At 33.2% G+C, this 13,575-nt stretch overlaps 1 protein-coding gene across 1 annotated transcript in view; it reads right to left on the minus strand.

Moving 5' to 3' along the window:
- Positions 1–676: 676 nt before the first annotated feature.
- Positions 677–13,575, minus strand: part of Pat1 (Protein interacting with APP tail-1) — a 31,567-nt gene continuing 18,668 nt past the window's right edge. Inside the window, exons 5-11 of the mRNA XM_069847746.1 lie at positions 13,278–13,446; positions 10,170–10,433; positions 8,784–8,908; positions 7,517–7,650; positions 6,567–6,712; positions 4,549–4,714; positions 677–3,553 (exon numbers count right to left, since the gene is read on the minus strand). Of these exons, the coding sequence (XP_069703847.1) occupies positions 3,321–3,553; positions 4,549–4,714; positions 6,567–6,712; positions 7,517–7,650; positions 8,784–8,908; positions 10,170–10,433; positions 13,278–13,446 (1,237 nt within the window). The 3' untranslated portion in view covers positions 677–3,320. The remainder of the gene's footprint in view (positions 3,554–4,548; positions 4,715–6,566; positions 6,713–7,516; positions 7,651–8,783; positions 8,909–10,169; positions 10,434–13,277; positions 13,447–13,575) is intronic.

Below are 13,575 nucleotides of genomic sequence, written 5' to 3' on the forward strand. Positions count from 1 at the left end.
ACCAATTCAGTTCAGTGATTTAGGACGTAATGTTTCTATCAGTACATTACAATTTTCAAAAAGAAAATCTGGAGAATGATGTAAATTATCTCAAATGCTAAATTTACTGAAAAATGTAATATCTAATCCGACTAGAATCTGCTATGGTAAGTCCTGATTATAATTTAAAGTATTAAATGTAACTCCAATACTATTGAAGATCAGGTAAACTTGCAGAAAAAAACAATACAAATACAAACAAAGAATTGAAAAATGCTAATACAAAATAGAGAATACTGATAAAAATTGTCACAGTACAGTACAATCCATTTTAACTGGCACCAAAGGAAACAGGCTAGTTCTGGATATGAGATTTTGCCGGATAATTGAACAACTAATAAAAAAAAAAATACCTGTTCGTATTTTACGATGCCAACTGTTGAAACTACGGCCATGTGAAGATTATTTCTCAGTCACTTTATTATAAATACCGGTAACATAAATCTGTGTGGATTTTCTTTATTAAAACACATCACACAATGCAAATAATACACTAACATGAAAGCTCGTGCGAACTTTCTAATATGGCAACATTAACACTAATATGGCAATGCAGCAGATTTAAACTTTTTTTTTAAGCCCAGCCAAAAATGTCGTTGTTTTGGTAATGCTCGTTAATTGGGTGCCAGTTACAAGGGATTTTACTGCATTGTGAATTTCATTGTGGTAATTTGTCTCTTTGAAAGCATTTAATTAAACTTTAAAAAATGATTTGGAGAACAGTTAACAACTGCAGTTACGTGAAAACAATCTAGATAAGTGTTTAGTAATTTTATAACATCAACAAACAAAAAAAAATTGCCACTTTCGACTACTTTTTTCCATATGATACTCTATCCATTTTCTTGAAAGAATAATATACCCTATTTTGACTATAAAAAGAATTCTAATATCTGTAACCAATGAAACAGCCAATTCATTAACTGTGAAAACATTCAATTTCAACAACATAAAAATATGGCTGCATCAACTTTTGTACATCAACAAAATTACGAACAAAATGTGTATTAAGTGGTTCACTACAATATCCATTCCAGGTTACAGCCCTTCCTTATTTAGTAATTTTCTAAGATAAATTTACCTCTCCTACTTATCTCTGCATTGAAAGACCAACAATCTCGAAGTCTATCAATGGGCAATTAAACCTACAAACGATTATTATAAGCCAATTATTGGAAATTTAGAATTTGTAACTTTGAATGGATAGCTAAGTGCACACGAAATATGAAAACTTGTGTTGTGACATTCGGTATTCATTTTGAAAATATTGCACCCTGTATCACACAACTCTTCCTACTTTGAAATGTCTACATCAACACTCAGTGCATCTTGAGCTATTAAGCTGCAACACGTAAATAACACATTTGAACTAGCATTCTTCAGTTAAAATTATTGTGCATATAAAATTCATGTTACTCTTATTTGGTACACAACATTACTCCATGGCACTTCGTTCTGACAGAATTTTTTTGGTTTTTGCTATTAAATCTTACAACGAAATGACAGTTAAAATCTCTGGTAAAATTAATACAATCTCTTAATAATATAAAAAATTCAAAACATGTAATCATAACAGAATTTATTTCAATTTAAATTACAAAATGTTGTATTATTCACCGAGATAAAAACTGTCTACAGACTTATACCCTAAAAACAGTAGATACCTTTACACCACTCTTCAAAGAACATTTCTTTTTCTTTTCACGAAAGTATTCATTTTGTCCAGCAATACTGTGCCATCTTTTCCGAAAGCATTTATTTTTATTTTAAGAGAACTATATCACATTTTAGAAAACATCCCTCTTTTCTTCTGAAGAAGCTTTATCACCTATTTGGAAAATATTTCCTATTTTTCTTAAAGAAACTGCGTAACTTTAGAGATAATATCCATTTCTCTTTTGAGGAAACTATCATATTTTTGTAAAACATTTCCTTTCTTCTGAAGAAACTGTATACCTCTTCTAGTAGATATTTTTTTCTTTTGAAGAAATAATTATCAACCCTTTAGAAAACATAATCTTTGCTTAAGAAAACAATATCATCCTTTCATAAAACATTACTTTTTGAGGAGATTGTATCATCCTTTTAGAATACACCATTTCTTCTTTTAAGGACACTATCATTTTTAAAAATTAGGAGATTACTTTTCAAAATAAACTTAATTATCAAGTTATGATACCATGTTTCACAACGTTTAAATGCTAAATTTTTACACTAAGATGTAATTAAAAACATAATTCCAAATTAAAATAACTGTCCAGATGAAATGATACAATATCCACATTCACAAAAAATACACCGAAGCAAACATAAATTATGTACATAAACACTCAAGTTCAGACGTGATTTGAAACTTACAAATGAAACTTAATGAACTGTTCACCATAGGGTGAAAATCTTATGTTTAAGATGTTTTGTTATAAAGTTAATTTTAATTCATATTGAACGCAGTAACAATTATATCATCCCTTGATGCAACATTCACGATCTCTACATTGGAATACTTACACTGGCACAAACCTACAAAAGACAGTACATAATAAAACACTCAATCAGGATCTGAGGCAAAACCAAAAGCTGCCATCAAGACTTCGATATGCTGAACATATTTAAAATAATTTCCTTCTCATTATGACTTAAAGTTTAAAGACAAAAAATATAGTAAGCTTAGTAATGTTTTCCCCTAAACAAATCCTACATTATACTCTACTACCATTATTTTCTGAAAATTTCGTTCCTGGTCATCTAATACAAAATTTTAATCATGGAATGGAACAACTTATGATAGCAAATCCTGATCATAATAAAATATATCATAATAAAATAGACGTCCTGAAACTCAAACGCATTCTGCTCTTTGAAAACTGAACAATATCACACAAGAGATGTACTGTTAAATTGGTGTACCAGAATGGCAAGCTCTGGCCTTGCTGTGTGTACTGGAACGCAGAGGATACAGTAGTAAAGCATGATAGTCACATGTCAAGGCCAGACAGATCCTATCAGCTGCTTTTTTCATATACATTTGATATAAATTCAAGTTACGATTATTTAAAAAATATTTCTTTCACGATTATTTAAATTAATTCGAGACCTGTTGTGCAAAAAAAGAACTTGTTAAAAAGCATGTTGTGGCATCTTCCTGTTTCCTAGCACTATTAACACCAACAATAGGTCACAACTTTTCTTTCCACTAGCTTTTCAAGGTACCACAGATAAATGCAAATGGATTCCAATGTAAGGAATTCTTCATTATCGTTCTCTTGAGGCATATAATCACTTCAGTCACCATTGAAGAACTGTCGTGCAATATCTTCTATAGCCCAGGGTGCCTCTTCTTGGTCGATTGGCGGGTCCTCTCTCTGTGCATGCAGATCTCTATGAAGTTTCCAATTATTCAAGATGTACGTGTACTCTGCTACTTTCTCCACATCTTCTAGTTCGTGGTATACGTGGACTAGTCCTCGGTAATCATATTCCAGACCAGAATAACTCTCTCCGAACAATTTTAGGCCTGAAACAAGAGAACAGGATAAACTTATATCAAGAAGTCTTAAATGCACAGAATATAATATAGCAAAGGAATTTTAAAATAATACAAGGTTGATGTAATGACAACTAATTTAAAACATAAATTGTGACCTATAAATTACGCCACTCTATCTCTGTTGTAGCATAATTTGTGTGCTGGTGATAAGTGAAAAGGTTACTGAAGTTCTTCACATTTGTATTTTTTTGCAGGTCTTTTCCTTTTAAACTTTCAAGGAGGGTCTATAAGTGATGTGAAAAGTTCTTTTGTAAGCCTGGATTAAATCCCAAATCTCTCTGCAGTGCATATGAAGAGAAGGCATATGTCACTGTTGATAGTGATTCGTCCATCAGATGGTGACGTTAAGCCTGGCGGCCCCCTTGGTACTATTTGACAGGAGTAGGTTACGTGCCGGCACTGGGTTTCTCCTTCTCCCTTCCTCATCTTCATCATCATTCCAGACACTACACTTACATGAGCACTTACACATACACTCACCCTAGTACACGACATAACTCTCCACAGATACACATCATGTACAGTGTGACCCGCCGAAGTGGTATACAACTAGAAAATGGGTCACAGTTTTGCCATCTATCTGCAATATGCGGAACCCGAATCACGCAAGTGAAGTGGGTAGGCAATGGATACACACACACACAGAATAAAAGATTAGGGCCAGAAGAAGAACTAATAATGATCAGTATGTGAAATGATCTTTTTTCACACACTAACTTTAAGGCCCAGTTTTATAAATATGGTTAATCTAAAGATTATGTTAAACCTAACCATGAAACTCAACATTCCGTATTACAGAGTCTCGGTTAAGTTAAACGAAATACTTTAGCAGCCAAGTGCACATACACATTTCGAAAATAGAATAGTAGTTTTTGCAGCAGTAATAATAGTAGCAGATCAGAAGTAATGTAGCCCAATAGTAGTAGTAGAGGAGGAGGAGGAGGAGGAGAGAATGAACTTACTAATAGCTATGGACCGCAGATACAGCTGCTCAGCTTTCTTATGTTTCTTCATGTGGTAGTTGTACAGGCTGGCAAGGTGGCCAATAGACAACCCAACTTCGTAGTCTTCTGCACCAAGCAGCTCCTCCTTTATGGCAATAGCTTTCAGGTGCATAGTTTCTGCTTCCTGAAAATGATATAGATAAATTTCATATGTGATATTGTAACCTAAATGTCTTAACATTCCATATTTGGATATAATTATCATTTGATACTTTCCTGAAAGAGGAAAGAATAACAATCATTTCCACGAAGTTACAAATGTAGACAGATAAAGTAAAATTGACTTCAAAGCCATTACTGCTGACTTTAATGTACGAGTAGTGAATACAAAAATTGTTGGAAATAAAGAAATAAAATGGAGAAGCCAGTATAAATAAAACAAGAGAGAACAGAAAAATTCGACACTTTTACAATAACTTACTGATGTACAGCTGTCAAAAGAAAAAGCAGCTGCTCTCTATATATTAAGTTCCCTTCGGGTATTTCTGCTACAATTCAGAGACAGGCAATGTTACATGTTGTTGGACCACAATGCCTGCTATATATAGTTATAATTGAAGTATTCCACGTGTTACAGTCGTAGTATAACGGTAGTGTTATGGGTTGGTATTCGTGAGGTCGTGTGTTTTATGTTTTTTTTTTTGTTTTTAAGATAGAGAGAAATTATAATTGCTGCTGTCTCTTTTATGTCTGTTTTAGTACGCCTAACTAACATCTGGTTCATGAATGCATTATGCCATGACTTTATCATTATTTATTATAACATTATGGCTGCAAATTGAAAGAAAGAAAGAAAGAAACAATTTATACTCAGCAAAAATATCTTCCATGGCATAAACAAAACAAGCATACTGGCGTCTGCCTTAGAAAATTAAAAAAATTAAAAGCTAAAAAAACCAAACCAAAAGCCACAATTTAATATTTAGTCCATCTTCCTCCAATCTCGATCACATTTTGCAGTTGAGTGGACATGTCCCGGACGAGCTTCCACAAATCATCAAAATATCTTGGAGGGGGAGACTGGGCCAATTTTTCCGCATATTATTATGCTTCTTTACTTGTGCCTCCATGGCTCAGTTGGAAGAACGTCAGGATTCAGTTCTCTTGTGAAGATTAAAATATAATATGATGTGGTAATGTTATGCACCTATATAATGTTTTTGACAGAATTGCAGCGCACTTAGAATTGGATAAGTGTTTTCCTATTTTTAACCAGATGTTTTATGAATTTTAACACATAATCTATAAGTATTAATATGATATGCATCATCCAGTGTACATTTTTGTAATGTTGATTACACGTTTTCCATATTCTGCACCATGATTATTTAATGTATTCAAGACCATGTTAATGGAAGACCTGAAGATACCATAACGCAAAAGTACTAGTCTCATTATATACTTTTAATCAAGATGATATAATTCAATGTTTTGAAATATTCAAATTTGACGGACCAATAAATCAATTTATGAATTAATGTATTACAAGTGACTTATCTGAAAATAATAATGTCTATCAAATCCCATTTAAAGTTAAAAAATTCAATGAGACTTTTGCTTTGTTTCGAAGAGAAACGCAATTGCGGAAATGTTTTTAATAGACGCAAAAATGAATGCATAATGAGGAAATTACATACCATATACTATATTTGTAATTGTGCAGATGGGGAATGTCAATAAAATAATTAAAACCGTAGCAAAGTGAGCAATAGAAACAAGTTACAATTGCAAAGTTAGCACATTCGCTATCACCAGCATCTTTCCATTGGAATTTGAGCATTCCACACTGACATTTACAATAAATTACATTCGCCAGTAAACCAACCTATGATTCTATATGCATGGAAAGAAGCTGGCTGTAAAACTGGAGAGAAGGTCTCATTCAGAAATGTAATAGACTGTGCACCTGAAATACAATAAATCTTATACAGTATTGAAAACATAAGAAATCTCCACAACTTGAATTAAGATCCTACCTGAAACTTCTTCATACTTTGATAAAGGCGTCCCAAGTTACCAAAATGTTTTGCTGTCTGAACATTCTTCTCCCCAAAGGTCGCCATGGCCAATTTTAGTGCAGACATATGGAGATCTTCAGCCTTTGATAACAAAACGTGCATCCCTGCAACAATAAAAGCATGTGCATAAGATTTAGAACAATTTACGATTCTTATATCGAATATATCGGACAAGAAACAAAATAATAATAATAATAATAATAATAATAATAATAATAATAATAATAATAATAATAATAATAATAACAATATAAAAAAAGAAGAAGAAATAGAACGTGAAGATACAAAAGCAATATAAATAAAAAAAAGACAAAATAGACAAAGGCTTATAAAGATTCAATCAATCTCCTTAATGTATCCAGCTGTTTGCTGACAACATAAAGTCCACTATAGTTCACTGTAGTCTATTCAGTTTTTGTTTTTCGTGAGAAATGAGGGGTATTTTGATCGATGTTCATTATAGATGCCTGTTGCTAGTAGCTATATTTTGCATTTTGCGCATTTATTATGATAATATACCCAGAATTTGTTCCATATTAATCGTTCAATTTATTGCAGAGTTATGTCATATTATTCTTTTCTTTGCACATAACATTTGTCATAAAGTGAAATACTTCTGCATGTGTTAATGACGTCATTGTATTAACAGAAAATGTGACCAGATTTCTCGAACGTTGTTGTTGTCTAAAGCTCACCCCTTGGCAGTTTGCTCTCCAGTATTTATTTTTCTATTATGAATCTAGCAGGCAGAACAACACAGGTTTGAAGATGGTCTTCAGTCATTTTCAATGTCAAGCACATAACATTTTATGTTAAAATAATTCAGTAAAATACGTTAATACAAATTAATTATAGAAGATAATTGTCCAGATTAGTATAATACAACTGATGAAAGTAACAGGTGGTACCTGAATTGTTGATCATTGTGTCCAGTGCTATTTCTTCTAGAATTAGAGCCTTGACTCTCTTCACTGAAGCTAGCATAAGATGTTCTTCTGGCAGCAGCTTCTCCATTATGATTATGGCCTTCTCTGCATGCTCACTACGAAAAGAATTCAAATCAAGAACTTATAAATGAGATGAACTTGTTGGGATTCAAACCTAAGTACCTGAATGGAAAGCTGATCTACTAGCCAATCGAGACTTTGATGGAATTTTGTTAGTTGCTGTCTGCACAAATGAGAAAAAATTCAATCTAGACACATCCAATGAAATAAGTGATGGAAATTGTCCTACTCGAGGAAGCCCCTGGTTCAAAACTCTGTATTTCCAGTTTTATTTTGCTTTTTTACTTCATTTTCGACTGTGATTATCACTTAACCAATCTCAGCTGTAATATATCATATTTACCTTCAAATGATGTAGAATCAAAATTTACCAAATTATTACAATTAATTGGTACAGTCAAAAGAACAACTTTAAAAAAAAAGTTAAAAAAACACATTATTTTAAAATTATATAAAACTTTTACGTTACTTATATTTTTATATGGGTCAGAAAGTTGGATTTTGACAGCTTCACAGAGACAAAGAATTCAAGCAGCAGAGATGGAATTACATAGACCTTTGGCAGGCTACTGTCTTTGGGACCATAAAACAAACAAACTGATATACGAAGAATTAAACATTTCAAATATATTAGATAGGATAGATGAGTACAGAACAAATCGGTGTCTACATTTAGGAAGAATGCAAGAAAGCTGATCCACTTATAGCTTACAAGTATAAGCCGCAAGGAAAGAGAAATATTGAAGACCACGAAAACATTGGCATAAGCAGCTTTTATAATATGGAGACATAACGGATTGAAGGTTCTATTCATGATGCTTATGATGATGAAATGAAAGTGTAGAGATTCTTACATATTAGTCTATTGTTACCTTAAGCCATGCTAACTTACTGCAAACAAGCAGCAAGCAACAGCAAGTTGTGAAATCTAATAACAATGTTTAATTTTTTTTTTTTTTTTTTTTTGGAAAAAATGACGATGGTCTGATCTTCAAACCCTCTTAGTATAATTTCACATAAAAACGTGTTTCCGCACGAGATCTCTCCTTGATTATTATCAAGTGTTCAGCAATAGAAACCAACTACCATATAACATATACATAAGTAAAAGCAATCCTGATTAAATTATAGACCAGTTTTGCACAATATACAATAATTTGCAACTTACCGAGCCTTAAGAAACCTTCCTGAGCTGTACTCATATACATAGAGAGCATAGGCTAGGTCTTCATGGGCCACGGCAACATGAAGGTTGAATTTGCCAAATATTGCTTTGCGAATGTCCAATGCAGTCTGCAATCAATGAGCTTAATATTATTAATAAATTAGTTCATAATGTTAATTTGTTGTAAGTCTGAATACCCTATGTCCAGGTTAGAGGTATACATAAATAACAGTTTTATAATGCGAGAAGAATTCATTGTATTTTCTCATGGTAAAGCTCAGTCGGCAGAAAATATCTCCTAGATTACTTTTGTCACACTTTCAAGACCATTATAGTGCTGTTGAGTCACCTAGTCACGCAAGTACAGAAACAGCATGATAACAGATTTTGCATCAGTCGAGCTTGTGTTCAGCAGCATGCACAAAATGAAATGTGGAACCTCAGACGGTCAAATTCATTATCAGTGGTACAAAACTTAAAAGAGACGGGAAGTTTGGCTTCACGAACTGGGAAACACCCTAAAAAGCACGTGACTGAAATGAATGTGGATTGGGTGCATGAGTAATTCCTAGGAGTCCATGTAAGTCAATTAGCCAGGTTATGTAGCAGGGAACTGCAAGTTCCTTGTTCAACAGTTCACAAATGTTTCAATTTGCTTGCTTAAAAACTTCCTCTCCTTAAGCCAGATAATCACTGCAAAAGAGCTAATTTCGATGCTGAGATAATCAACTGTATCAAAGAAAATAACAATTATTTCGATTTGTTGCGCTAGAGCATGGTTCAAATCCCACTTGGGCTGACTGCCTGGATGGGATTTTCTCAAGTTTTTTCCAACTCCGAGGCAAATGTCAGGTAATCCCTTGACGAATCCTTGGACTGTCTCACAATCATCAATTCAATCTACACTAGATAATTATGCAGTAGATACAGTGTCGTTAAATAACGAATTAAAGAGGACTATGATACAGATGTTGACAGTAGGCACATTGCACGAAATTATTGACTCTAATGTGTTTTGTAATCATCTAGCATAGCTAATTAGCAAGAATACTATCTGCAATAAAGAAAATTATGAAAGTGAAAAAGAAACCAAACAAAGATTTCGCAGAACAGAAGAAATTACTGTATTTGCTGGCCTAAAAGGCGTATGGGCATAATTTTTTTGGGAAAAAATAATCTTAGTACATTTTGTAATACACAGTAATTACAGAACACAGATAGCACATTTCTGCTGACCAAAATTCTATTTGAGATTTCGGATTTCAATATGTAAAACACAATCCATTCTTGAGAAATTTTTAAGGTAATAAAGTGCGTCTTATAAGACTGGAAAATATGGCATACTGGTAAGTTAAGGTTCAACAAATGACAGACGAAATGTTAACTTACCTCATACACACCAACACTCTGCCTAATGGAATCAAAATTCAGAAGGAAAAAACCGAAATCCAGCAGAGAGTCGGAGTATTTTGGATGATCTTTGTCAAAGACATCTTTAGTTAGGTACACAGCTTGTCTGGCTAGAAGACCAGCTCTTTTAAATTCTCGTTTCACAACACATGATTTGGCCACTTGACGTAATACATCTATAGTCACACGGGAGGGAAGACCTGGTTTTACTTGTTTCAGTGCTTCTACACTCCACCTGTATGCCTGTAATTGTAAATAATAATTAGTTGTGTCAGCTAAAACAATGGAACAAAGAGCAGGGAAACACCCACCTTCAGATCAAGAAAATGCTTAATTTAATTTACTTGAGAGTTGGAAGTGAGGAGGAAAAGGGAAAGAGGAAGAGAGGAAGGAGCGATGGAAAGAGGATAAGAGGAAGAAAAGGGAAGAAGGGAACTTTGTTTGTTGCTTGACCAACATTAAACTATTCAGAAAGAATTTTCTTCACATTATTTATGCCACTGTAAAATTTTATTCATAAAGAACATTTAGACAAACAAAGTTGACACAAAAAGTAGAAACTACTCTAATAAATGCGACCATACACTGTATGTTCACTAGACACAACCATTACTTAGTTAAATTAGATATTTGGTAGCTCCAAGATTTTACATGTAAATTTGTCAAAATAAAAAATTGAGTCAATTCAATCGAATATAAGAAGTCAAAATATAACGAAGATGACTCTGTTTGATGAAAGATTGATTATCCTTTTTCAGAAAACAGTTGTCTACACAACAAAAAGAACAAATGACAAAGATTCAATTTTGAATGAGAAAATAGAAAATCACATTACAGAATAAAATTGGTTCCAATTGGTTACTTTGCTCATCTTAGAAAATAGTTGTTTACACAGCAAAAAGAAAAAAAAAACTCTTACAAAGGATTAGTTTTGAAAAGGAATATCTGGGAGCAAACAGCAGCCCATATCCATTATTCAAAAATACTATTCAAGGACCAACAGAACTTATTATTAATTACGTATACGTTTCTCATTTCACATGTTCTAATTTTAAAGTTAAGTTTCACAATTATATTTACATCTAAGTTTGAATAGGACCTAAATATCTAAAAAGTGCGTAAGGATCATTGTGTATCAAAACATAATAATTAATCACATTATATCATTGCTGCATCTCCAAAATTCGCTATGTGCATTTACACAGATTTTCAGGAGGGGGGGGGGGGGGGAACATAACTTTTAATTCCCTTGACTTTCAAAGCTATGTTCACTAAAATTTAATCATTTTTCATACACTGATTGAAATTATACTGAAAGTAACTTTGAAAATAAAGGGAATTAAAAGTCATAATGCTTTTTCTTTCTCCTGAAAAATATGTTTAAATGCATACAGTAGACTTTGGAGATGCCTAACTTATTTACATTTTTATGAAACTTGTCATAATTCATGATCCTATAAATTTATGAAAAAATCAATTTTTGCATTTTTTTAAATTCATAAGACATTCGAAATTAAATTTTCAAAACTGTATTAGATATGTACTTCAACTAAGTGTAAATCAGCCTCATCAAAAACTCATTTTAAGAAATTTCGTATTCCCCGATTTATAACTTGTTGAGCAAGCTCATGGTCCAGGTAACACACTAGTTTTCTCTGGGAGCTCCAGTTCCCCTGTGCCTAGGGTCGCCAGATGTATGGTTTTACTCAGAACAATACGATTTTTTCCATTTTTGTTCCATGTACAGTGGAAGTCTTAAACCTAACCTCAAATATTTCGGTTTTATATCCTACGCCACCAATTTTTAAGGTGTGCAGAGCTGCATTGATACCTATGTCACATCCTATTTTCCAATTCTCTTTGATTTCTTACAAGGGAACCGTACCAATTGGGCCTCGTCTATTTTAATAAAAATATTGTACAAGCTAATTTTTGTATGATAAACAACGTGGTAATAGTTGCTTATGTCGCTTTTTTGTTATTAATGAGAAATAAAATTGTGAAATTCGAACGCATAGACTTATTCTGCTCTTGAGCTGAACATGACCAGCTATGGCAAGCGGGCATGATTGAGAGTGAGAGAGAACTCTCTGCGATTCAAAATATGGACAGAATGCACGAGCGGAGGTGTATGTTAGTTGTGTCCATGGTTAGACAGTCTGTATAGTAATTTGTATTATCTTGTGTGCGTGTGCATGTGTGTGTTTTGTGTGTGTGTGTGTGTGTGTGTGTGTGTGCATGTGTGTGTAATGTTTCAACAATTCATTGAACCTACCGGATGGATATTGACACTAAGCACCATTCATCAGTCCGAATCTTTCCTCATGATGAATTTCCAGGTTTAGATCAATAGATGGTGAAATATGGGGAAGAAAATTAAGGCCACTTTCTTAAAAGATAATCATGTGGGCATCGCTGTGATTACAACAAAACTGTTAATGCAAAGTGGTATACTAAAGTGTGTCTTTCTATGATGCTGAATAAGATGTATGGAAGTCATCCAAGGTATGGATTGAGAAGCTTTTTCTTTTACATCATGACAATACTTCTGCCCACAATACAAATGCAATTGCTGCATTTCACAACATGCCAGTAAAATTGACACATCTAACATACAGCCTCTATCAAGGCACCATGTGACTTTCCTGTTTTTACTATTGTAAGAACAAACTCTGAAGGTCTCCTGTTTTCCTTTTCTAAAGAAATAAATTTGGCCTCTAAAGAAGAGTTACGTGCAGTTCAGAAAGAACGTATAGCTTGGATACAGTATTACCAGAATTGGTTCAAGAAGATACAGCAATGTACAGAGTCCAAGCAGAGTACTTCGAAAAGTCGGAATATCTAAAAGCAATGCTGTGAATGTCAGTTATTTATTTATCTCAAAAATTTTGTAGCAGCTTAGGTATAACAGTCCAATGAAAACAGTTTAAGGATAACGAACCATCACTGTTTACTCCCTTCAATTTTCTCAGCTAAATTTAACATTAACTTCTTTCTCTTCATTTGACAGAATTTAGTGAATTTTAAATGGAGATTCAGTTAAACAACGTAGTATGATAGATAAATACAGTAATATGTATTACATACCTCATCATATTCACTTCTACTGAAGTGTAAAACAGAGAACTCTGCAAAAAGTCCGGCAAGATTTGTTTCTTCATTTGCTGCATGTAGCCTATCCACAACGTCTAATGCAAGTCTGTAAGTGATTTCTGCCCCTTCGAATTGACAAAAGGCAGCCTGTGTGTGAAGGAGTCTGCAAGACAAAAGAAAAAGAGCACAATATCTCACATAATCTCTCTCATTTAGTCTGCCATTATTTTATAGCTAAAACTTTGTTATAAATAAAGTTTGCATAAAATTAAATTGTCTACGAGTAATCATG

Source organism: Periplaneta americana, chromosome 15 (assembly GCF_040183065.1).
Source record: "Periplaneta americana isolate PAMFEO1 chromosome 15, P.americana_PAMFEO1_priV1, whole genome shotgun sequence".
NCBI lineage: Eukaryota > Metazoa > Arthropoda > Insecta > Blattodea > Blattidae > Periplaneta > Periplaneta americana.